Source organism: Eurosta solidaginis, chromosome 4 (assembly GCF_040869045.1).
Source record: "Eurosta solidaginis isolate ZX-2024a chromosome 4, ASM4086904v1, whole genome shotgun sequence".
NCBI lineage: Eukaryota > Metazoa > Arthropoda > Insecta > Diptera > Tephritidae > Eurosta > Eurosta solidaginis.
This window is the reverse complement of record NC_090322.1, coordinates 45,201,645-45,227,021: the sequence shown is the minus strand read 5'-3', so window position 1 is coordinate 45,227,021 and position 25,377 is coordinate 45,201,645. Positions and strand designations below refer to the sequence as shown.

Here is a 25,377-nt window from a genome sequence, read left to right as displayed (position 1 = left end):
GAAATTAAAAAGCTTATATTTCATAAACTAAGAGTTTCCTTGAGTTGCGGATGTTAATTTTGTGATTTTTAGGACCCCCTCTACCCCTACAAATCAACAAAAGTTTGAAAATCGTGGCAAAAAATATCAAAATAATTCCCCCATCATTAGGCGCCTTCTATTCTAAGCGAGCACGAAAAGAACACTCGCTTATTTATCGAATTACATTCAAAGCAACAACACTAACTCGGTTATTTTATCCAGTCCTCGCGAAGTCGGCTAATCAATAACCGAGTTGAGAGGTAGTGTTGAAAATAGAAAATATTGCTCTATTGTGAATGAAGTTTAAAATACACCAAGGAAATTTTTTGACATATAGAACTATCGCAGCCAACTTCACTCAAAAAGCGCAAAACAAAACAAAAGAAAATAAATCTTTTGTTATTACATTTCATTGCATATATATTTTATGCTGCATAATGCCGCAACAGCCGGGCTATCCACCACAACCTGGTTCACCTGGTTATCCTCCACAACCTCAGCAGCCAGGTCATCCTCTACAACAACCAGCTGCACCAGGTGGTTACATGGGTCAAATCATGCCACCAACACAACCTGGACAGGCGCCAATGCCCAGGCAGCCACCCATGCCGGGTCAACCCCCAATACCCAGACGTCTTGGTTATAAGGTATGCTAATACAACTAATATATTTCAAATATTGCTGATGATTGTTTTTCTATTATTTTCTTTAGCAGCACCTGCACCTGGTACTGGTATATATCAACAGCCGCAACAGTATGATGAAGCCCAACGCCATTTAGATCCCGATCAGATGCCAAATCCGATAAGGTTATCTTTGAAAATCAAAATGGCGCTGGTTGTGCTTTTATTACTTATCAACAGGGTTTATTACCACCACTGGTGACCACAAAATATGTGGTAGAAGATCAGGGTAACTCCTCGCCACGTTACGTTAGGTATTGATATTCGAAATTAATGTTTTGTTTGGCAATTACATTGATCTTTCTCGTTTGCAGGTCCTCTTTGTATTGCATACTTGCAACAGCTGATTTATTAAAAACAACAGCTTTGCCCTTTACACTTACCATCTCACCAATGGCACGAACGGTTGAGGGTGAATATGAGCCACTCATGTCCAACATCAATGACTCGCAATCAATTGTGGACGCTGTACGCACTACATTGGGTCCACGCAGTATGGACAAGCATATTTTTGATTGCAGTGGTAAGGCCACAATTTCAAATGATGGTGCAAACATTATGAAACTATTGGATATCCAGCCCTAAAACTCTAGTCGACATCGCCAAATCTCAAGATGCTGAGGTAAGTTTTTTGTTATATTAGAATGTGTAGAATAAAAATGTTTCTCTTATCAGGTCGGCGATGGCACCACTTCAATAGTACTTGAAGCAGGTGAAATCTTAAAACAAGTTAAGCCATATGTGGAGGAAGGCGTGCATGCATTAAAGCTATACGTAAAGCATTACAATTATGCATGACCAAAATATGACATGGCTGTAAATGTCGAAGCGCCAATCAAAGGAACAACAACGTGCTTTATTGGAAAAATGCGCTGCCACAGCAATGTCCTCCAAACTTATTCATCAACAAAAAGATTTCTTTTCTAAAATAGTTGTGGACGCTGTACTTTTCTTAGTTGGACCCAATGTCATACAAAAAATTTAAATCGCATTATTAAATATAGAATAGGAATTCAAGGCTGAGCGTGATAAATCTGAAGTACGTATTGATAATGTTCAAGAATGCTGAATGGCGTATTCTGTACAATAAACTAGCTAAGTAAGGCGCCATTGTTGTGTTATCTAAACTACCAATTGGTGATGTTGGTACACAGTATTTTTCAGGTTGTGATGTGTTCTGTGCTGTTCGTGTACCAGAAAAAGATTTGGAACGTACAATGAAAGCGTGTGGTGGTGCTGTTATGACTACAGCTAATGATATTAATTCAAGGGTTTTGGGTCACTGTGATTACTTTGAAGAACGTCAAGTTGGTGGTGAACGCTTCAACATTTTCCAAGGTTTGATTTTGGGTTTGACATTGATTTTATTTTCATAGTTTATAATTATTTAAGGTTTGCGTTAATGCTAGAACATATACATTGATTTTACGTGGCGGTGCCGAACAATTTTTGGAAGAAACTGAGCTTCGTTACATGATGCTATATTGATTGTGCGGTGTACAATTAAACATGATTCTGTTGTTGCTGGTAAGTCAAAATACAAATTGAAAAAATGTCTAATCTTAGGGCCTCATTCTCTATTACGAAACGAACTTTCGTTGCGGATCAGAGACGAATTGCTAGTGTATTTGCACTATGTTAAACAATGGCAACTTATCACTTGACAATTACTTTTGCCTTCCTGTTAGTTAGAAACGTAAAGACCGAACAAAAATGATAGAGAATACCATTGCTAGACGAAATCGTTTGGAGGCGAATCGTTTGTCTGAGCTATCGTTCGCAATACAGAATGAAGCCTTTAAATTGTTAAGTAATATAATGAAAAGATTGTTCCAACTCTCGAAGAAAAAACTATTAAATTTGTGTCAGTGAAATGATAATTATTGCTTTTGGTTGTTAGTTTTGAGGCATCGTTTTTGAGTGCCTTCTGATTGTATATGCCGGTTCTTTTGCATTCTTTTACATGCATAAAGTGCCGTTGAAACCTTCCTCACCCTCTCCTCCACGTTGAGCTTCCATGACAGCTTACTGTCTAGGATGATTCCTAGATATTTTGTGCACGGTTTCTCCCTTAGGGTCGCCCCTCCTAACTTAGGGACTTTGTTCCTCTTTGTAAACAAGACCATATGCAACGTCATCTGCGTAAACCGTAAGTTTTGCTGGTCCCTCGTAGAATCCCGTGAGCAGTTGGTTAATGACCAGAGTCCACAGCAGAGGTGATAGCACCCTTCCCTGAGTGCCCCTGTCCTCTAATTTCGTGGCCGCGTACAATCCCCATTGCGATGTAATCTTACTGCAGTTTAACATGCAGTCGATCCATCTGGGTATGGCTGGATTTACTTCAACGTAATTAAGACCACCCATAATCGCCCATTTAGAAACACTGTTGAAAGCCCCGGCAATGCTTAAGAAGACTTCTAGAGCATATTCCTTATATTCCAGGGCTTTTTCTATGCTTATTACCACCCTATGCAATGCGGTGTCTACTGACTTGCCTTTGGTGTACGCCTGTTGTGTTGTGGAGAGCAGCTTTTCATCCACGTTGGACTTTATGTACACATCTATCAGCAAAGGTTTTGAGTAGAAATGATGTTAAGCTATTGGGTCTATAATCTTTGGGATACACGTGACCGATCTTCCCCGGAGTTCGCTCGACGCCACTTTACTGTGTTGGAGGTTTATCTGTAGGACTCGCAGCACCAATGGGCTGCTTGTCCCCCTCCAGCACCTTCATCGTGACGTCGTCGTTCTCCCCTTGCCCTTTTGGTTTACAGTGTTCGAAGCCCCCATTCAGCCTCTTGTAACTGTTGTGCCGGGTGTTCCTATGTGCGACTCACAGCACGCTATCATCTTCACACCATTATACCTGCCTTCGACTTACAGTTCTTGGTCACCGACATCCCGCCGCCCTCCTGTGAGGCGAAACGGCGTAGATGCCAGTCCTAAACAGCTCCGCCTCATAGTCGGGCGCTATGGAGATCGGCTAAGCCCTCACACCAACGACAAGGTGCCTACCCTAGTGAGGGAGAGATTGGGGAGATAGCTGTTTATTTTATTACAAAGCTCATCGATATAGGAAACAATAGCATAGGCGTAGAAGCAATAGTGACTCCTCCTGGTGGTAAAGGTAGCTATTGATATGAAGAAGTTAAACAGAAATTTGAATATGAGTTTTTTTTTAAGTTATTGCAAAAAAGCGTTGAGGATTTTTAATATCTTACGAGGTACCTTCGTACATGTTTCTAAGAATGAAGAATGAGACCTATTCAAACTTCGCTATACTTTAACATACAATAATTTATCCCATTTTAAAACAATTATCATTTTTTGATTTTATTAAATTTTATAAAATGTTTCTTCCTCTACAGTGCAATTTACTTATTAGATGGTAAAGATGGCTTCGCATTATCTCCGTCAGTAAGTGTGACAAGGTGGCCACAGCGTGACTCGGAGCGTCTCTTCAATAGCTCTCTAGTGGTGATGGTGACAGCAGAGAAACCCAACTGTTTACAAATGTTACACTTCAAAAAGAATCAAAATATCAAATATTTTACCTAAATTTGAACTTTTTATTTGGTGTTCTTAAAACTTTTTTGAGTATACAATTTTGTCAATTTTAGTATAACAAAGTACAAGTTTTATTTTTATATTGCATTGATTTTTGAGTATTTTTTTTACCGAAAAGTCTTTAAAATTTTCTTTCATAAAAAAACTGTTTCACAATTTGTATAGAAGAAAATCTCAAACACCCTTCAAAAAACTTCAAAAATCAACGAGAATTTTGTTATACTAAAATTGATTTTGCTACAAAATTGTATACTCCAAAAAAGCATAGAACCATAAATAAGAAGTTCAAAATTTCGGTAAATTTTTGCGTTTTTCGAAAACGTTTTCGATACTGTTTTTCATAGCTTCAGTTAAAAAAAATCATGGAAGTTTTTTCGTGTAGTATCGGAAATAAAAAAAGTATTTAACTGACGAAATGTATTAAGAATTGAGACTGCTATTTTTCTGTTCGCAGGTGTAAGTTCATTATCAAAATGTTTGATGTTTATTCATCTTAAAAACGTGTGCATAAAACACTGCCTTTCATTTTAAATTGCTTTATATGTTAGGAAATTGAAGTACAAATTAATTTTAATTTCTACTAGAAGTATGATATGTTTAAACGGTTGTTTTTTATGAAATTGGTGGTTTTGAAAAAATTTAAAAAAGATAGGATCCGTAAATTGCCTTATATTTTATGAAATTGATGAACGAATTAATTTAAAAAATTACTAAATGTATGAAATGTTTATGCTGTTATGTTATGTTGTTATGAAAGAAAGTGAATAAAACGATTGAAAAGTTGCCTTAAAGTTTTAGCTTTTTTTTGTTTAAAAACACATTCTATTTAGCATTTAGTATTTTTAATAATAGTGCATAACTATACAGATGAACCGTTTCTTTGCAGAGTGTCACAAGTACACTTTTCTATGTATCGAATTATTTAGATTGATTATAAACAACCGGTAGGTTAGGTTAATTATGTAGATGCGCCGAGGATTATACGATACCCATGTCGCAATGACATCCACTTAGACTGCTTATGATTTCGAGGGCGGCATCCTTGGCCGAATAGTCACTCCCTAACGTTTCAAGGTGCTTCTCTGGTGTAGCTCGGAAGTATAGCTCGACAGAAGCATCCGTTGGAAAGTCTTCGGAGCTACACCAAGAGCTTCTAGGACAGTGACGTCGACGAAGGTATGAGTTGGAAGTCGCAGTCCTATAGCCTCCGTGCTGTCATATGGTGTGAGGGTCAGGTGTGGTAGCGACTGGTGGTCGGGATTGCTACTGTTCGCACATCGGGAATTGTAGCTCCTAAAAACAGCCGAAAAATCTGGAGGCTACATGTGCCACTAGAAGCATGAGTATTAAAAGACCACTAATAGCAACCGTAAGTCGCCTTTGTGTGTGACCGCCAAGGAGCCACAAACTACGCCGAAATATACAGACAAAAGTGTGACCATTTTATGTATCTCTTCCGAAATGGTCAAACCGTTGATTTCCTTAAATAAATACAAACAAAACCTTTCCTAAATATTTGTTTAAATAGAAAGATCAAGCTTTTTAAAGTAAAAATACCGGAGTACGCCGCCGCTGCCGCCGCCGATAAAAGGATCGGCGTAAACCTCTAATCCACATATACTTACGTAGTTGCTAACTAATTCTAATCTCTTATTTAAATAATTATATGGGACTGCATTTATTACAGTTTATATAATGTTATTTAATTTTATTTTCTGCTTATCATTTTTGATTTATAACTCATTAGTTTAACAAGGGTTGACAAATTGTTATATTATTAAAAAAAAATAATAATATTTTATAAAATCATAGTACCATACAATCACTGGTGTCAACATCCATGCCACGTATAGGGGCTTTCTTAATGGTAGTACCAGCGTCACCATCATCATCGGTATCGTCGCTTGTGCTGCAAAGTTTTTTCAATAAATAACCAATTTGTATTTGACAAAAGCGTTTGGTGCCTTTAGCCATAGTTGACATTGATTTGATCTTAAATTTTAAAATATATATGATAGTAAAATGTATATATTTATTTTTTTCATGCTAACCACTTACGACATTAAATGATGTGATTCTGTATCAAATAGTTGAAAAGGTTTTGCCTCCTGTCAAGTGCTTCATCAATACCGGATTCATCCCTTTCATTCTCAGTAGCGAATAGGGTGTCTGTACTTTGTTCGTTCATGTCATACAAGTCGTCAAAAGAAATGCAAATGTTATGCAAAACGCATACGCTGACTACTATGTTAGTTATCATCTTAAGGTCAGTTTGCTCTGTAAACATTAAAAGCCTCCGAAATCTGCCTTTCAACAAACCAAATGCGTTTTCAACTACCATTCGTGTAGATGAAAGTATTTCGTTGAACTTTCTTTGCGCATCATTTAAATTTCCATAGTCTTTGAACGGTGATACTATCCACTTGTTCGAAGGATACGCGGAATCTCCTATGATGAAATGCGAGTTGGGAAACATTTCCTCATAATGACTTTCTGCGTCTTCAAAGAGTTTGGATCGTCTTAGTACCCTATAATCGTGAAGCGATCCTGGTTCACCACAGGTAATATCAATAAATTTTTTGTTACAATCGACTACGGCTTGAACCACTATGCTGTATGCTTTCTTCCTATTAAAGTACATTTCCTTACAATTCTTTGGTCCCTTAATGGCAATGTGTGTGCAATCGATTGCCCCAATTACACCCGGAATACGTTTCTTTTCACGAAATTGTTCTGCATTTTCATGCAAATAAGCCCCTTGTGGCCACTTTATGTGTTCATCGGCTATGGACACCAAAAAAGTAGCAACTCGCTGCACTACTGACCACGCTGCCGACTGAGCCACCCCAAACAAATTACCTAGTTGTCTGAAGGTCACTGTGTTGCTCACGTACCAAATATACATATATACAGACTTTTGGGCCGTAGCTGGTGGCCTTCCACCGCTAGATGGATCAGGGGCATAATTGGAATATCTCACTAAAAGGAAAAATAATTTAAGTGATTTAGTATTTACAAACTTATATGAATAATCTATTGGATATTACTAATAAGGTATTCCACAGTTTCACGTTTCAGTCTCATGTGCATCTTAAAATCTTTCTGATTCATCGCATCAAGAGTCGCTTCGAAATTTTCGCACTTTACATGATCTTCGTTTTCGGTGTCAGAGTCCTCAGAGGAGCTGGAACTTGCGAAAACAGCATCCAAGATTTCGTCGACAACTTCTTCCTGCCTACGGGCACGCAATTCACTCTGGTCATCCAAGAGAAGAAATTCAATCTGAAAGATTACTACACCTTATTTCTTTCTAATTTCTTTAATTAATTAGTAATTTACCAAATAGTTTTCCGGAGCACTCATTTTGCTTTTCTTTTATTAGTATTTTGCTTATTTATTGCCAGTAAGTTTTCAAAAACGTTGTATTGCAAATTTCACGAGTTTTGCAACGAAAATATAAAAAAGGCGCCAAGATAGGTGTTCAAAACACAACAAATATTATAATTTACAAAAATGTTTTAATTTTCGTGCTTAAACAAAGAAAACGTCAATAATAAACAACAGATGATTTTGACAGCTGAAATGTTACCAGTGTTGTTAAATACATGGAGGGAAATTTTAACCGAGTTTGGCGTTCTTTTCGCACTCGCTTAGAATAGAACGCGGCTATTGTAAATTTTACCAAGTAGCGCAACTAACAGCTGATCGGTGAAAATTCGCACATTCACACGCACAGTTCTCGACTCAATTTCAAAACAAAACTTTAGATTATTTAATTCAAATTTTAAAGTGAGATAATCCTTACAAATTTATGTATACAGAATAAATATGGCGTTTTTGTTGTTATTAAAACAATAGTTTTATTTATGTTAAAGCCTTTATCATTTTGTTTTTTTAACTTTGAAAAATCTCCGAACACCATTCCTTCATTATATGACATTCGACTGCCTAGTCCACTGCCTTCCACTCTATTCGCAACATAACCTCTACTTAAGCTGCCAAACTATATAGTAAACAATGCCCCCCCTTCTCTGGCCATTCGCGACAGCCGTTATCGCTGTCAGCGATTATTTGGCAGGTAGGTATGGCAATGGAGGAATAGAAAGATTTTTCACTTGTAGAATTCACAATGGGAAAAAGTTATAAAAAGCTATCGATGATATTTATGGAAGAACAAGAGATGTAAATAAATACATATAATCTAGGCCCAACTGCTATGTACAATGTCATTAGAAATGATTTGCCGTTTATGTCTGGATGAATCAAGTAAAAGCTTTGAGATTTTCTCTGAAAATGGGGAAACGGAAATCGCAAAAACCATTACCAAGTACTTTCACATCGAGGTAGGAATCGGATAATCCAAAATTATGTTACCAATATATATGTGGCCACAAGCATTAACAGCCAAGTCCTATGCTTTTACATAGGACTTCGGCAGTTATCGTTTATGACCACAGATTTGTCGGGCAGTATTCACTACTTTCTTTGTATTTAACAACAGGTCCATCCGCAAGATATTATTTCTACCATAATTTGCGCAGAATGCTGGCAATGTTTATTTGATTTCGATAAATTTTGGTTAAGTATAGACGAAAAGCAAAAAACCCTGCAAACACAGTTGGTCTCCACGAAAATAAAAAAAGACATTGAAGATGACGACGTCGAAGAAGATGGAAATGCACAAAATATAAACACGTATATTGAAAGTAAAGTTATTGAACTACGCGAGCCGGAAATAGACTTCGTTGTTGAACAACCAGTCACATTTGTTGAGGGTTTGGACTTTGAAGCAGTTGAAATGAAAAATGACGACACATCAATGGATAGACATGCATTTGATGGTCCATTAAGTATTGCAGCTGATGACGGTTAGTATATTTTGAATATAAAAGAAAAAGATAAAATTTTCCATTAGTGCACCACGCTTTGAAAAAATCATAAATAAGAGTTTGTAGAGGGATCCTCCTAGAAGCCAAAACTAATATTTTTTTCCGGGGGCTTCTAGTTTTTGCACATAAAAAATGTTTATTTGTGTATAGAGGGGCTCCACTCCTCACCCTGCCGGGTCTTAATTATAATTAATATTTGATTTAATTTAATCCCAACTTGGTATACGTCTCAAACCGTTTGGAAGAAATCAAAAAGGGACAGGAATTGCATATGATCGCTTCCCAAGGCAGCCGGTTCTATGTACCGGAGTGACTCGGGATTTTTGTTGTTTCTCCGTAAGCATTTTGAGGAAATACGGCACCTGAGAACCCAGCCGTATGAAGCAAAAAAAAACACAAGCAGGTCCTTGGTGAACTCCACAAACGCGTCGAACCTTTATGTCAGGAATTGCCCGGTGAATAAAGTACTCAAAGAAAAGTACCCAAAACTTGTGGAAGAGGAACACATACTCCCCAGAGAAACGCGGGTCACTCTTGCTCAACTTCGTTCTGGATACTGTAACAAGTTAACCTCTTACCTATCCAGAATCAACCCCGACATACAAAATGTATGCCCCGCTTGCAATGTGTCCCCACATGACACCAACCATCTCATTAATTGTAATGTGGAACCAACGCATCTAACACCCCTTTCATTATGGTCCACCCCTGTTGAAACAGCAAGTTTCCTTGGACTCCCGTTAGAGGATATTGATGACAATTTGGGATCGGTCGCGGCTGTTAGGTGGGGCAAAGCACTGCTACAACAACAACAACAACCCGGGATTTTTCCCGGCCAACGGCCGTCATTTCAGTGTAACCCCATTTAATTTGTTGCGTCCTTGGTCGCACCTATTGGATGGGGCGAAGCACTACTACAACAACAACAGTTGCATATGATCCAGCAAGCAGGAAAGGCGTGGGCAAAAGCCGCATATTAGACTCACAAAGTGGTTCATATTTCTGAAGAGAAATTACTTAAGGCTCACGATGGGCATACTGACTGAACACTGCTTCCTGGTGTCACATGCTTATAAATTAGGCCTCATCAATAACAGCAAGTGTAGTAAGTGTGAGCTCGAGGAAGCAATTATGCCCGATCCTAGAAAACTGCTAGTGTTTGCCAAGAGGACGAAGTCATTCTACTACTTATGTCTTTGCACCTGATTGCGGTTCTCCGTTTGGTCGTCAAACAAATTCTGGTAACACTATGGACACAATCAGTCTATGTGAGGTCTTTATTGACAGGCCAGTTCTACCTAAGCGGTAGCGGGCGAAGCACTGCTACAAAAACAACAACAACAACGTAACCTAACCCACAATTTCATACTGGACCTGATCCAATTCTAGGGAAAAGTTTACATAATTTGATGGGAGTAATAAATATCAAAAAAGGAACCGTACACTAATTTTTCCATCAAATTCCATAACAAATTTTATATTTTGCCCGGAATCGTCAATGGTTCACTAATGGAACATTAAGCCAATTTTTTATTTTAATTTTACTTGTCGAATTCTAGATACATCAGAAGAAAATGCGTTGGAATCGAAAACCACTAAAAAACGAAAATACACCAAAATAAAACTTATAGCAGCTAAACCTATAACTAAAACTATTTTAAAGAAAACTCTGCCATCAAAAAAGAGAGGTCAGCGAAATGATGCGGAAGAAAAAATTTCAGAGGAAAATGATTGCGGTAAAGCTAGTAAAGCTGAAGAAAAAAATGCAAAAAAACACGATACCCAAGCTATAATAAAAGAGTTAGACCAATTTATAGCCGAAAATACACAATTAAGTTGTTGCTTATGCTCTCAAACCCTCATAGACTTCAATGATTTAAAAAAGCATTTTCGGCAGGCACATAACTGCGTAGGTTATATACCATGTTGCGGGAATAGTTATCGGAAACGAACATTATATGTAGATCATTTGAAACTGCATAAGGACCCCGACTTTTTCAAGTAAGCATTACTTAAAGACGTATTCCTATCAATAATTAAGTTGATAGTTAAGTTACTTGAAGATTTTTACATATGTGAGTAATCACAAATATTCGTAAGATTTAAGAGCTATGCTAAACCGATTTCTCACAAAAGCTTCAGGGAATCTTGGGGTTTTTTTCTCTAAACTTTTTCTGCTTGCTTAGAAAAAAATGGAATTGAAAAAACAAAAAAAAAAAAACAAACAAAAAATTAAGCGGGAAGAGCTGTTGTTAAATTTGTTGATCTTTTGAATTGAAATTTTTTTAAATTTTTTTCTAGGCGAGCTAACGAAAAAATTGGTACAATTTTGTTTGATTAAATAATTAGTTAAAAAAAAAAAAAACAAGTAAGGAAGGCTAAGTTCGGGTGGCGCACGGATCGAAATATTTAGATAAGAATTTGGAAATTTGGTGTTTTGAGATCGATTTTAAAGTAACTTCTATTGAACTACAAACATGAAACCTCAGAGACAGGTTAACACACCGTGACAAAGAAATAAAAAGAGAAAAATATTCCGTTAGGTGGCGCACGGATCGAAATAATTAGATAAGAATTTGAAAATTTTCAAACCTGCTTTTAAGTAACTTCTCGATGAGATAGGGACTTGAAATTTCAAACATAATTCAGAGGTCGATGACAGCCGATGACACGATACAAAAATATTCGCAAACGGGCTCACGGACTGAGATATTTAGAAAAATCAACCGGAACGGATGGAATTTTGGGATTGATTTTCATGTAAGTTCCAATAGAGCTACAAGCGTAAAACTTAACAGAGAAGTTAAGACACCGAGAAAATGTAAGAAAAGGAGAAAATAAATATAAAACAAGTAAGAGTGTCTAAGTTCGGGTGTAACCAAACATTATATACTCAGCGTGAGCTTCAATTGTACATTTCATTTCAGATAAATTACTTTTCTACATAACACGTCCGGAGCGACTCGGGATTTTTCCCGACCAAGGACTTGTCATTTCAGTGTGACCCCATCTAATTTGTTTCGTCCCTCCCACAAATTGTCATCCTCCCAGCAGCTCCTTGCAGCAGAACTGCTCCATATTCTCTTACTCCGGGAAGGCATCGAATCCAATCCGGGTCCGTCTCCTGACCCCGGTCCTGAGAAATGGTTTTGCTGCATCTGCCGGAAAAGAATCTTTTTAGGACGGTCATACTCTGTTCAGTGTGTCTCGTGCAAGGGATGGTTGCATCGGACAGGTTGTTCTGGGCTTGATCCCAAAACCCGACGTCCACGTAACTTTTATAAATCTTTTGTGGCTCCTTGCTGTTCACGCCCAAGGGCGTCCCGTAGTCTACGCCTTAGCGCCCCCCCCCCCCCCCCCCCTACCTTCCAGCAGCCCCGCTGCTCAGCAAGCCACAGCAAGTACCCGCTGCTGCTCGCGCCCCACGGCGCCAACAACTCAAACAGCTGATACCACTCATAACTACAACCTTCGTAGTAGAGATGGTAGCAATGCTGAGCATCAGCCCCTGCCCCCGTCTTCTCCCCCCCCCCCCCTCTTTTCCGGCAGCAATCGTGCAGGTCAGGGAAACAGACTCTTAGTCCCTACCTCCGTTTGCACCGTCTGCCAGCACAGAATATATAGGTTTGCGACATCCGCCCAATGCAGCTCCTGCCTTGGGTGGTGCCACTTTCCTAGATGTTCTGGTCTCCGCGACGGCAACCCCCCGACGGGTTTCATCGCGCCATGTTACCAGGTCGCAAGCCCAAATTATCCGGGTACCCCAAAATCATCCGGGTACCCCAATGCTTGCCCAAGGACGCCCAGTCCCAGGGCCACAACAGCAATTGCGTCCTGGCCTTCCACAACCCAGGCGTAGTCACCCGTCACTTACCCCCAGAGTGGCGACGTCTCCCCTTATGCACTTCAGAATTCTGCAGTTAAACTTTAATGGACTAACTGGGAAGATTACGGAGATGGTCGATTTCATGAAGCGGCAGAACATCCGCATTGCTGCGATTCAAGAGACTAAACTCACAGCAAGATCTCCATTGCAGACCTGCTCTGGGTATAACGTCCACAGGAAAGACCGCGAGAGCGGAAATGGAGGCGGTCCCGCGTTTATCATACACCACTCTGTGCAATATTATATATTTAATCCTGGCATCGACCGCAGGGACATTGTCTTAGAACGTCAAGGCCTATCTGTCCGATCAGGCGATGCAAACCTAGAAATCATCAACATATACATCCCTCCTGCCACCTGTTGCCCCAGTGGATACCGCCCTAATATCAGGGCCTTACTCACTGGCAACAATCGCATTATCTTAGGTGATTTCAATGCCCATCATGATCTATGGCATTCAAACTTGCGGGCGGACAGTAGGGGTGAGATGTTGGCGGATCAAATAGAAGAAACGACGTTTTGCACAATAAACGGAGACGCCCCACACGTATGGTAGGAAGCTGTCACAGCTCGCCAGATATCACAATCGTGAGCGCAGAACTCGTAAACTGCGTCAACTGGCAGCCGATGGTAACATTGGCATCCGACCACCTGCCCATACTTATTTCGCTTGAGCGTACCGCCGCATCAACACTAGCAACAACATCAGCACTGAAATCCAGCGAAGAAACAATCTTGCCAATAAATGCTACTTTGGACTAGGTAGGCAATTGAAAAGTAAAGTCCTCTCTCGGCGAACGAAAATCATACTCTACAAGTCACTTATCGTACCCGTCCTGCTATATGGGGCAGAAGCATGGACCATGACAACAGCAGATGAAGCGGCTTTGGGAGTGTTCGAGAGAAAAGTTCTTCGAAAGATTTATGGACCTCTACGCGTTGGCGATGGCGAGTACCGAAGAAGATTTAATGATGAGCTGTACGAGGTATACGCAGACATCAACATAGTCCAGCGAATTAAAACGCAGCGGCTGCGCTGGCTAGGCCATGTTATGCGAATGAAAGATGATGCTCCGGCCAAGAAAGTGTTTCTATCGGAACCCGCCTATGGAAGCAGAGGTAGAGGGCGGCCCCCACTCCGTTGGAAGGACCAGGTGGAAAACGATTAAAACTCCCTTGGCGTGACCAATTGGCGCCGGTTGGCGGAGCGAAGGAGCGACTGGCGGGCCTTGTTGGACGGCCATAACCGTTTAGACGGTTAAGCGCCAATTAAGTAAGTAAGTACCGCCGACTTCATCGTCACTGAAAAACGCACTTTCATAAACTTCCCAAAAGGAAAGTGGGAGAATATAAATCCTTTACACACAGCCGCTTTGCTGCCCTCCCTATCCCGACTGATGCCCGCCAAGGGGAGCGTGCCTTCCGTAAGGTCATTAAATCCGCCTCGGCACATTTCATTCCCGCCGGGAGAATTCCCGAAATCCGGCCGCACTTCCCGGCGGAGGCCGCAAACTTAGCGAGAGAACGTGACCTTATAAGACAGCTTGATCCAGGCGACCCCCAAATAAGGGATATAAACCAACGCATCAGATTGCTTGTGGATGAACATAAGCGGGCGAAATGGGAGGAGCACCTAAGAGGTTGTAACCTCTCTACCGGTGTGGGTAAACTTTGGTCCACCGTAAAGTCCCTATCGAATCCGACTAAGCACAAAGACAAAGTTTCCATCGCCTTTGGCGACAAAGTGCTGTCGGACGCGAAAAAATGCGCGAGCGCTTTCTGCCGACAATATATAATGCATCCTACGGTCGACAAAGATAGACGGAGAGCCAATAGACACGCACATAAACACAAATTCAGCGCGTCACCAATCACCATCACCGCTAAAGAGGTTGAGGACGCCATTGGTCGTGCTAAACCATCCAAAGCAGTGGGCCCAGACGGCATAGCCATGCCGATGCTTAAAAGCCTAGGGAAAGAGGGTTTCAAATATTTAGCGCATGTCTTCAATCTGTCTCTTTCCACCTTTGTCATACCTGAGAAATGGAAAATGGCCAAGGTGGTCCCGCTACTAAAGCCTGGGAAACCAGCTAACATAGGTGAGTCGTATCGTCCGATATCTCTCCTATCGCCAGTGGCAAAGACGCTTGAAGCCATTTTGCTCCCTTATTTCCAAGCAAATTTGCAGCTAGCCCCCCATCAGCATGGCTTCAGAAAACTCCATAGCACTATCACCGCGCTAAATGCCATTAGCACCCAGATAAATTGCGGTTTAAATCAATACCCCCACCATAGAACAGTACTCGTTCGCTAGACCTATCAAAAGCTTTCGATACGGTCAACCATGGCTCGTTACTGCAGGACCTGGAAGGGTGTACCCTTCCCCCATGTCTTAAAAGGTGGACCGCAAATTATCTGGGTGGTCGGCAGGCATCGGTGCAATTTAGAAGCGAAACATCAAAACCAAGGAGAATTAAACAAGGGGTGCCACAGGGTGGTGTCCTATCCCCACTTTTGTTTAATTTCTACATATCTAAGCTACCTTCACCACCGGAAGGAGTCACAATCGTTTCCCACGCCGATGACTGCACAATAATGGCCACAGGCGCAGGCCCAAAGATCGATGCGCTATGCAATAAAATAAACGGCTACCTCCCTGATCTCTCCAGTTTTTTCGCCTCGCGAAACCTGGCATTATCACCGACTAAATCTTCCGCGACCTTATTTACAACATGGACGGCCAAATGTCGACCATTTTGAACATCCACGCCGATGGCACTACGCTACCGACTGTCCTACACCCCAAAATTTTGGGTGTGACGTTTGATCAGGATCTACATTTTGGTGAGCACGCAGCCGCAATTGTTCCGAGAATTCAGAGCCGTAACAAAATCCTCAAAACCATCGCTGGCAGTACTTGGGGAAAAGATAAAGAAACGCTCACGACTACATACAAAGCAATTAGCCAGCCGATTACGTAATACGCGTCACCCATATGGTCGCCAAGCCTAAAAATCACCCACTGGAAGAAACTACAGGCCTGCCAAAATACTGCTCTCAGAATCGCCACGGGCTGTCTTCTTATGTCCCCAGAACACCATCTGCATAATGAGGCGAGAATACTCCCCATCAGGGAAAGAAATGAGATGCTGACCAAACAGTTCCTGTTGAATACCCAGAAACCTGGGCATCCCAACAGACATCTGATTGATGAACCAGCACCGCCTAGGGGCTTAAGGAGTCATCTCCGTAAGCATTTTGAGGAAATACGGCGCTGAGAACCCAGCCGTATGAAGTGAAAAAACACAAGCAGGTCCTTGGTGAACTCCATAAACAGGCGTCGGACCTTTATGCCGGGAATTGCCCGATGAATCCAGTGCTTAACGAAAATTATCCAAAACTTGCGGAAGAGGAACGCATACTCCCCAGGGAAACGCGTGTCACTCTTGCTCAACTTCGTTCTGGATACTGTAACAGGTTAAACTCTTATCCAGAATCAACCCCGACATACAAAATGTATGCCCCGCTTGCAACGTGTCCCCACATGACACCAACCATCTCTTCAATTGTAATGTGGAACCAACGCCTCTAACACCCCTTTCCTTATGGTCCACCCCTGTTGAAACGGCAAGTTTCCTTGGACTCCCGTTAGAGGATATTGATGACAATTTGTGATCGGTCGCGACTTTTGGGTGGGGCGAGCATTTCTACAACAACAACAACAACAACCCATTTAAAAAAAAAATATCCCCATTTCCTCTTACAATAAAACTTTATAAGTAAAATATCATTGATTCAAAACTATTTTTTGCTAAGTTATAGCTTATTATTCTAGTCTACGACCCTTTTAAACTTGTTTTATATAAAAGTGGGCATGGTCTTTAACCGATCCAGTCCATTTTTAGTAGAAATATTTTCTGCTATAAGGAAAATATGTGTACACAATTTCATTACGATATGTTAATTTTTCTTCGAATTGTGGCTCCCGAAATATAGAAAATTGCTTAGTCATAAAAGGGGTGGTGCCACGCCAATTTTTAAAAATTTGAAGTTTTTCCTATTTATTGTTATAAATCCACTTGGAAAATGAAATACCATTGATATAAAGCTCTTTTTTGCAAAGATATGGCTTATTCGATTCGTCCACGACCCTTTTAAAAATCTTTTATATAAAAGTGGGCGTGGTCCTTAACCGATTTCGTTAATTTTTCTTCAAAGCATTCCTTATAGTAAAGGCAACCTCTCTGCCGAATTTTGTTACGCTAGGTTTAACGATTTTTGATTTATGATTAATAATATTTGTAAAATTGATTTTATCACAAGTGGGTTGAGCCACGCCCATTTAAACTTTTTTTTTTTATCAAGAGTCTCAATATCAGTCCACATGTCAAATTTCAACATTCTAGGTGTATTTACTAAATAATCAGGTTTTTTGTGTTTTCCAAAATTTTATATATATAAAAAGTGGGCGTGGTTATCATCCGATTCAGCTCATTTTCAATACCAATTTATTCTGGGTCCAGATAAGCTCGTGTACCAAATTTGGTGAATATATCTCAATATTTACTCAAGTTATCGTGTTAACGGACAGACGGACGGACGGACGGACATGGCTCAATCAAATTTTTTTTCGATACTGATGATTTTGATTCCTTTATACCTGTACAACCAACCGTTATCCAATCAAAGTTAATATGCTCTGTGTGCAAAGCACGCTGAGTATAAAAACGACTAGACTTTTGACTCCATTAGGCATCAATAAAGCAATAATGAGGTAGTAAAAAATTTTGTGTTTTGTTTGGAAGATTGAGTTGAATATGTGCTTTAATGCAGAAAACTTGACGAATTATTTTATTAACCCTTCAGCGATTATGTTATTAAATAAACAATTTCATATCAAATTCATAATCATTCTACTTATTTTTGATTTCTCAAATTTTAGGTGCACGCTATGCAATAAACAATTAGCAAGTCGGAACAACTATCAAAATCATATGGATACAATACATCCCAACACGGAGAGTTTACTGTATCCTTGCAAATTGTGTCCCCGAAAGTTTGCGAAACAATATATTTTAGATTATCATATAAGATCTAGACATACAACTACAAAAAATTTTGTTTGCACAACGTGTAACAAAGGGTACTGCTACCAAATTTTATGTCAGCGAATTAACTTTCTTTTACTAAATATTTACTTTTTTAGATTCATAAATTCAGCAGTTTTAAGGCAACATGAAAAGGCAGTACATTTGAATACATATGATTCTGTCTGCGAAATTTGTGGCAAGTGTTTCAAAACAGCACAAAATCTTGTATCTCATATGGAGGCCATACATAATGAAACACCTCGTCCCGAAGAACAATGTAAAATTTGTCTAAAATGGTTGAAAAATACACGTTGCCTAAAAAAGCATATGATTGTACACCGTGACCAAGAATCTGGACAAGAATTCAAGTGTCCCCAATGTGGCATGGAAAAGAACACTCGCCATGCCCTTTCGGCTCATATTCGTTATCATCATTCAGACAAAGTTTTTACATGTACGATGTGCGGTAAAGAATTCAAAAACCCGCGTGCACTTAAAGTAATGATTATTGTTAAACAGACTTGCTTAAAATTAAAACATTAAATTGCTTTCTCTTCAGGAACATGAAACTACTCATACTGGCACTCATTTATATACCTGCTCGTTTTGTCCCAAAACATTTCGATCGCATGGCAATATGCATAAGCATAAGGTCAATAATCATTCACAAGAGTGGGTGCGGAATCGTTCTCAACCAAATGCTGTTACCAAAAGCTTACTCAATATATTACCTTCTAGTGGTAAACATATTTAAAATGAGAGAAGGGCTAACAGTGTATCACTTTTAAATGTATTTAATCTTATATTTCTTTGATCATCTTTAGTATTTTAATTAAGAATACTGTTTTACAAAAATTTTTACTGCTTCATTGTATATATCAATCCGACCTGTATGATTCCGATGTTGCGTCCCTTCCACAAATCATCATAGAGCAGATCGTTGCAGCGGGACTGCTCCATATTCTCTTTTTCCAGGAAGGTGTTGAACCTAACCCCAGCCCAGAGAAGTGTTTTGCTGCATTTGCCGGAAACAGTTTATAAACAACGATCACACTCAGTGCTTCATCAAAGTCCTCTGACGGGAGTCTAAGGAAACTATCAGCTTCAAAAAGGTTGGACCATCGGCATCTTCCTGTTACAAGTAGGTTCCACATTACCATTTAAAAAGATAGTTGATGTCATGTGGGGACACATAGCATGCAGGACATACATTACCTATGTGGGGTTTGATTTGTTACTGTTTGACCTGTGACAGTATCCAAGGCAGCTGGTTTTATGTACCATGTATGGAGCGCATCGGGATTATTCCCGACCAAGGACTGTCATTTCAGTGTAACCCCATTTAATTTATCGCGTATCTTCCACAAATTGTCATTCTCTCAGCAGATGCTTGTAGCGGGACTGCGCCATATTCTGCTGCTCCGAGAAAGTGTAGAACCCAATCCGGGCCAGTACCTGATCCCGGTCCACAGAAATGGTTTTCCTGTGTGTGCCGGAAAAGATTTTCAGGACTGTCACACTCTTGCCCGTGTGTCACCTGTAAGAGATGGTTACATCGCACGAGGTGTTCTGGGTTAGACCCCAAAACCCGTCGTCCCCGTAAATTTTACAAATCTTTTGTGGCACCTTGCTTCTCACGCCCAAGGGCGTCCCGTAGTCTGCGCCTCAAGTTCGCTACCAGCTCATACGGCCGCTCCTACCCATAACTACAATCTCCGTAGTAGAGTAGGTTGTTTTTGTTGTTGTAGCGATAAGGTTGCTCCCCGAAGGCTTTGGGGAGTGTTATCGATGTGATGGTCCTTTGCCGGATACAGATCCGGTACGTTCCGGTAACACATCACCATTAAGGTGCTAGCACGACCATCTCGGGAACGATTTATATGGCCACTTTAAACCTTCAAGCCATCCTTCCATCCCCACCCCAAGTTCCATGAGGAGTTTGGGGTCGCCAGAGCTTCGTCTGTTAGTGAAACAAGATTCGCTGCGGATAGGTGAGGTTGACAATTGGGTTTGGAGAAGCTGTATATTACGCTGGCAACCGAAGGGTTGCGCTACACAGCCCCTTGAATCTGGTATTTTAGTCGCCTCTTAAGACAGGCATACATACCGCGGGTATATTCTGATCCCCTAACCCGCTGGGGGAAGAGTAGCAGAGAAGGTAGCAGTGCCGAGCATCAGCCCCGGTCCCCGGTCTTCTTCTCCCCCTCATTCCGGCACTAGCACATGCTTTCCCTAGGACTTCGAATCCGCGTCAACTCTAGCAGGAGAACGTGACCCCATAAGACAGCACGACCCTGGCTACCTCCAGAGGGTTAGGGGGTAAGAATATACCCGCGGTAGGTATGACTGTCGTAAGAGGCGACTAAAATACCAAATAGATTCAAGGGGTTGTGTAGCGCAACCCTTTAAGGTTGCCAGCGCAATTTATAGCTTCTATAAACCCAATTGTCAACCTCACCTATCCGTAGCAAATCCTGTTACATTAACAACCAAGGGTCTTGCGACCCCGAACTCCTTATGGATCTAGGGGGTGGGAGGGCGGTATGGCCTAGAAGGTCGCATGTGATCATAACAAATCGTTCCCGATATGGTCGGGATTTGTACCGGAACGTACTGGACCTGCATCCGGCGAAAGACCATCAACATCGATAACACTCCCAAGACATCACCACCAAGAGAGATGCCATAGTTGATGCTAAACCATCTAAAGCAGTAGGCCCAAAAGGCATAGCCAGGTCGATGCTTAAAAAACTTGGCAAATAAAAAAAATAAATGTAAGGCGCGATAACCTCCGAAGAGATCTAAGGCCGAGCTTCTCTTCCAATTTGCGTCGTGCTCCTCTAGATTTTCCCTACAAATTGGCCGGACGGGACCTACATGTTTTATGCCGACTCCGAACGGCATCTGCAAGGCAGATGAGTTTTCACTGAGAGCTTTTCATGGCAGAAATACATTCGGAGCGCTTGCCAGACACTGCCGAGGGGCGACCCCGCTTAGAAAAATTTTCTTCTAATTGAAAAACCTTATTTCTAAAATTTTGATGTTGCTTTGCCTGGGGGTTGAACCCGGGGCATACGGTGTGGTTGGCGGAGCACGCTACCATCACACCACGGTGGCCGCCTGGCCAAATAGGGATTCAAATATCTAGCGCATGTCTTCAACCTGTCCTTGTCCCCCTCGTCATGTGGAAAGTGGTGGTACCGGTACTAAAGCCTGGGAAACCAGCTGACGTAGGAGATTCTTATCGCCCGATATCTCTCCTATCGCCAGTACTTGAAGTCACCAATCACCATCACCGCTAAAGAGGTTGAGGACGCCATTGGTCGTGCTAAACCATCCAAAGCAGTGGGCCCAGATGGCATAGCCATGCCGATGCTTAAAAGCCTAGGGAAAGAGGGTTTCAAATATTTAGCGCATGTCTTCAACCTGTCTCTTTCCACCTTTGTCATACCCGAGAAATGGAAAATGGCCAAGGTGGTCCCGCTACTAAAGCCTGGGAAACCAGCTAACATAGGTGAGTCGTATCGTCCGATATCTCTCCTATCGCCAGTGGCAAAGACGCTTGAAGCCATTTTGCTCCCTTATTTCCAAGCAAATTTGCAGCTAGCCCCTCATCAGCATGGCTTCAGAAAACTCCATAGCACTCCCACCGCGCTAAATGCCATTAGCACCCAGATAAATTGCGGTTTAAATCAATACCACCACCATAGAACAGTACTCGTAGCGCTAGACCTATCAAAAGCTTTTGATACGGTCAACCATGGCTCGTTACTGCAAGACCTGGAAGGGTCTACCCTTCCCCCATGTCTTAAAAGGTGGACCGCAAATTATCTGGGTGGTCGGCAGGCATCGGTGCAATTTAGAAACGAAACATCAAAATCAAGGAGAATTAAACATGGGGTGCCACAGGGTGGTGTCCTATCCCCACTTTTGTTTAATTTCTACATATCTAAGCTACCTTCACCACCGGAAGGAGTCACAATCGTTTCCTACGCCGATGACTGCACAATAATGGCCACAGGCCCAGGCCCAAAGATCGGTGCGCTATGCAATAAAATAAACGGCTACCTCCCTGATCTCTCCAGTTTTTTCGCCTCGCGAAACCTGGATTTATCACCGACTAAATCTTCCGCGACCTTATTTACAACATGGACGTCCCAAATGTCGACCATTTTGAACATCCACGTCGATGGCACTACGCTACCGACTGTCCTACACCCCAAAATCTTGGGTGTGACGTTTGATCAGGATCATTTTGGTGAGCACGCAGCCGCAACTGTTCCGAGAATTCAGAGCCGTAACAAAATCCTCAAATCCCTCGCTGGCAGTACCTGGGGAAAAGATAAAGAAACTCTCATGACTACATACAAAGCAATTAGCCAGCCGATTACGTGCTACGCGTCACCCATATGGTCGCCAAGCCTAAAAATTACCCACTGGAAGAAACTACAGGCCTGCCAAAATACTGCTCTCAGAATCGCCACGGGCTGTCTTCTTATGTCCCCAGAACACCATCTGCATAATGAGGCGAGAATACTCCCCATCAGGGAGAGAAATGAGATGCTGACCAAACAGTTCCTGTTGAATACCCAGAAACCTGGGCATCCCAACAGACATCTGATTGCTGAACCACCACCGCCTAGGAGCTTAAGGAGTCATCTCCGTAAGCATTTTGAGGAAATACGGCACCTGAGAACCCAGCCGTATGAAGTGAAAAAACACAAGCAGGTCCTTGGTGAACTCCATAAACAGGCGTCGGACCTTTATGCCGGGAATTGCCCGGTGAATCCTGTACTTAAAGAAAAGTATCCAAAACTCGCGGAAGAGGAACGCATACTCCCCAGGGAAACGCGTGTCACTCTTGCTCAACTTCGTTCTGGATACTGTAACTGGTTAAACTCTTATCCAGAATCAACCCCGACATACAAAATGTATGCCCCGCTTGCAACGTGTCCCCACATGACACCAACCATCTCTTCAATTGTAATGTGGAACCAACGCCTCTAACACCTCTTTCCTTATGGTCCACCCCTGTTGAAAGGGCAAGTTTCCTTGGACTCCAGTTAGAGGATATTGATGTCAATTTGTGATCGGTCGCGGCTATTAGGTAGGGCGAGCATTGCTACAACAACAACAACAACACTTGAAGCCATTCTGCTTCCCTATTTCACTGCAAACTTGCGTCTTGCCAATCATAAGCATGGCTTACGAAAATTATATAGCACTACCACCGCGCTAAACGCCTTTAACACAGATAAATTGCGAGTTAAATCAAAATCCCCACCACAGGACAGTACTCGTTGCGTTAGACCTGCCAAAAGTTTTGATACGGTCAACCACGGCACGTTACTGAAAAACCTGTAAGAGTCATCCTTCCCCCAAGTCTCAAAAGGAAGACCGCAAATTATTTGTCTGGTCGGCAAGCATTGGTGCAATTCAGGAACGTAACACCTATACCCAGAAGCATAAAACAAGGGGTACCACAGGGTGGGGTCCTATCCCTATCTTTGATTTCTACATATCGAAGCTCCGTTCGCCACCAGAAGGAGTCATCATTGTATCCTGCACCGATGACTGCACGATAATGGCTACAGGCCCCGGTCAACCCATCGATGAGCTATGTAATCAAATAAACAGCTATCTCCCTAAACTCTCCGACAAGAGCTAACATCATTTTTTAACGACTCTTAAACTGGATCTAAACTTGTTGTTAAAATGTTCGTTTCTAGGTCCTTTTTCCTTTCTCTGTGTCTTCTTTATTTGTTAAATACTATTCTATCTATAATCAGCCAAAGGTTATCATCACTACTGCTGTCTTTTAATTTTAATTAATTACTTTTCTTTAGTTTTAAGATTTATATCTAAAAATTCATAAATATTTAACTATTATCTGTTATATTTAATTTAATTTGATTAATTTAATTTATTATTATAAATGTTCACTTTTTTATAGCTCATGCCATAGATTAGATTGATACCAATGATGACATTGATACGAATCTTTTGTTTACGCTCTCATATTTTCGCTCTCACGAGGGATTTATCTTCTAGTTGTTGCTGGCAACAATCACAGATAAATCCCTCGCGCCAGCTGAAGCGGGTGCCAGAACAAAAAATGTGCCAGCCAAAACGAAAAACGTGCCAAAAATTTTGGTAAACTTTAGTTGGACCAACAACTGTAGAATAGCGTTCAAAAATTATGGGAAAAAGGATAAAAATACTTTTCTTAGTGTAAGTATTATTAGTTCGAAGGCGGAGGGTAAATATTATTTCCCATTCAAAAGTTATCACTAAAAACAGGTTTTGTAAATATGAACTCCCGATGCAACCAGTCCATTTTGATCACAGAACCTGGAACGCCAGACATGTAGGATAAGCCCTATCCATTAAATAATGTTAACTATTATATCATAAGTCCGATTTACAGAAATTTCAAAAGAATATATGATTTTCACTGCGAATTAAATGCGTTACAATATTTGACTAATTAATTTAATCGAAATGTTAGTTTTACTTAGATTTGTTTATATTTAACTCTAACTAGTCGTATTATTGTAAAATAACTTTAAGGAAATAAATATTTTACGACTATCATTTTATTAAATGATTGAAACTATAATCGCCGAAACGTATGTCAAAAATCCCCATTTTCAGATCTATTCATTTTTGTTTGGAGTGGCATCATTGGTAAATGTTATAAAAAATGTGCATTTTGACAGCGCTCTCTCGAAACAAAGAGTTGCAAATCCATTCATCTATGGCATGCTATTCATCAAAGATGACTTGATGCGAAACTCTCTCATTTTTCGCGCTCTCACGAGGGATTTATCTCGAATTTGTGCTGGCAACAATCACAGATAAATCTCTCGCGCCAGCGGAAGCGGGTACCAGAACAAAAAATTTGCCAGCTAAAACGGAAAACGGGCTAAAACTTTCGGTAAACTTTAGTTTGACCCACAACTGTAGAAATGCGTTCAAAAATTATGGGAAAAAAATAAAAATACTTGTTTTATGTAAATATTATTAGTTCGAAGGCGGAGGGTAAATATTATTTCCCCTTCAAAAGTTATAACTAAAAGCAGGTTTTGTAAATATGAAAACCCGATGCAACTAGTCCATTTTGATGACAGAACCTGGAACGTCAGGCATGTGAGATAAGCCCTATCCACTAAATAATGTTAACTATTATATCCCAGGTCAGATTTAGTCAAATTTCAAAAGATTATTTGGTTTTCTTTGTG

At 40.9% G+C, this 25,377-nt stretch overlaps 2 protein-coding genes and 1 long non-coding RNA gene across 9 annotated transcripts; 2 read left to right on the top strand and 1 right to left on the bottom strand.

Annotated features, from left to right (window-relative positions):
• The first annotated feature begins 226 nt into the window (after positions 1-226).
• On the top strand, positions 227-5,049 carry LOC137247868 (uncharacterized). Of its 4 annotated transcripts, none has more exons than XR_010951917.1 (7): positions 227-668; positions 737-958; positions 1,019-1,326; positions 1,405-1,803; positions 1,859-2,042; positions 2,097-2,231; positions 4,073-5,049. It is a non-coding gene; the product is annotated as an uncharacterized lncRNA (long non-coding RNA). The 4 variants fall into 4 exon arrangements; XR_010951918.1 differs by having other exon boundaries at positions 1,380-1,743; positions 1,869-2,042; XR_010951916.1 differs by having other exon boundaries at positions 1,380-1,743.
• Positions 5,050-5,952: 903 nt separating this feature from the next.
• On the bottom strand, positions 5,953-7,823 carry LOC137247867 (uncharacterized). Of its 2 annotated transcripts, none has more exons than XM_067778801.1 (4): positions 7,611-7,823; positions 7,319-7,526; positions 6,330-7,250; positions 5,953-6,263 (listed from the first exon to the last, which is right to left on the bottom strand). In XM_067778801.1, exons 1-3 carry the CDS (start codon positions 7,632-7,634, stop codon positions 6,334-6,336), a joined length of 1,149 nt encoding a protein of 382 aa, XP_067634902.1. In that variant the 5' UTR covers positions 7,635-7,823; the 3' UTR covers positions 5,953-6,263; positions 6,330-6,333. The 2 variants fall into 2 exon arrangements, with proteins under 2 accessions (XP_067634902.1, XP_067634901.1); XM_067778800.1 differs by having other exon boundaries at positions 7,319-7,553; positions 7,611-7,821.
• Positions 7,824-8,367: 544 nt separating this feature from the next.
• Positions 8,368-24,777, top strand: LOC137249682 (transcription factor grauzone-like). Of its 3 annotated transcripts, none has more exons than XR_010952482.1 (7): positions 8,368-8,614; positions 8,773-9,139; positions 10,720-11,161; positions 17,989-18,189; positions 18,253-18,634; positions 18,696-19,277; positions 24,090-24,777. XR_010952482.1 is itself a non-coding variant. In XM_067781413.1 (6 exons), the coding sequence occupies exons 1-6, from the start codon at positions 8,495-8,497 to the stop codon at positions 18,888-18,890; spliced, it is 1,707 nt and encodes a 568-aa protein (XP_067637514.1). In that variant the 5' UTR covers positions 8,368-8,494; the 3' UTR covers positions 18,891-24,777. The 3 variants fall into 3 exon arrangements, 1 of the variants encoding a protein (XP_067637514.1); XR_010952483.1 differs by having other exon boundaries at positions 18,696-24,367; positions 24,421-24,777; XM_067781413.1 differs by having other exon boundaries at positions 18,696-24,777.
• The last annotated feature ends 600 nt before the right edge of the window (positions 24,778-25,377 follow it).

What these genes read in the sequence shown, in the direction of transcription:
- LOC137247867 (XM_067778800.1), bottom strand. Translation starts at nt 7,634, where the DNA reads ATGAGTGCTCCGGAAAACTATTTG. An exon ending in GTGCTCCGGAAAACTATTTG is followed by an intron (nt 7,554 to 7,610) that starts GTAAATTACTAA and finishes GTAATCTTTCAG; the next exon opens with ATTGAATTTCTTCTCTTGGA. An exon ending in AACTGTGGAATACCTTATTA is followed by an intron (nt 7,251 to 7,318) that starts GTAATATCCAAT and finishes TTTTCCTTTTAG; the next exon opens with TGAGATATTCCAATTATGCC.
- LOC137249682 (XM_067781413.1), top strand. Translation starts at nt 8,495, where the DNA reads ATGTCATTAGAAATGATTTGCCGTTTATGTCTGGATGAATCAAGTAAA. An exon ending in AAGTATTGCAGCTGATGACG is followed by an intron (nt 9,140 to 10,719) that starts GTTAGTATATTT and finishes GTCGAATTCTAG; the next exon opens with ATACATCAGAAGAAAATGCG. An exon ending in AAGGACCCCGACTTTTTCAA is followed by an intron (nt 11,162 to 17,988) that starts GTAAGCATTACT and finishes CTCAAATTTTAG; the next exon opens with GTGCACGCTATGCAATAAAC.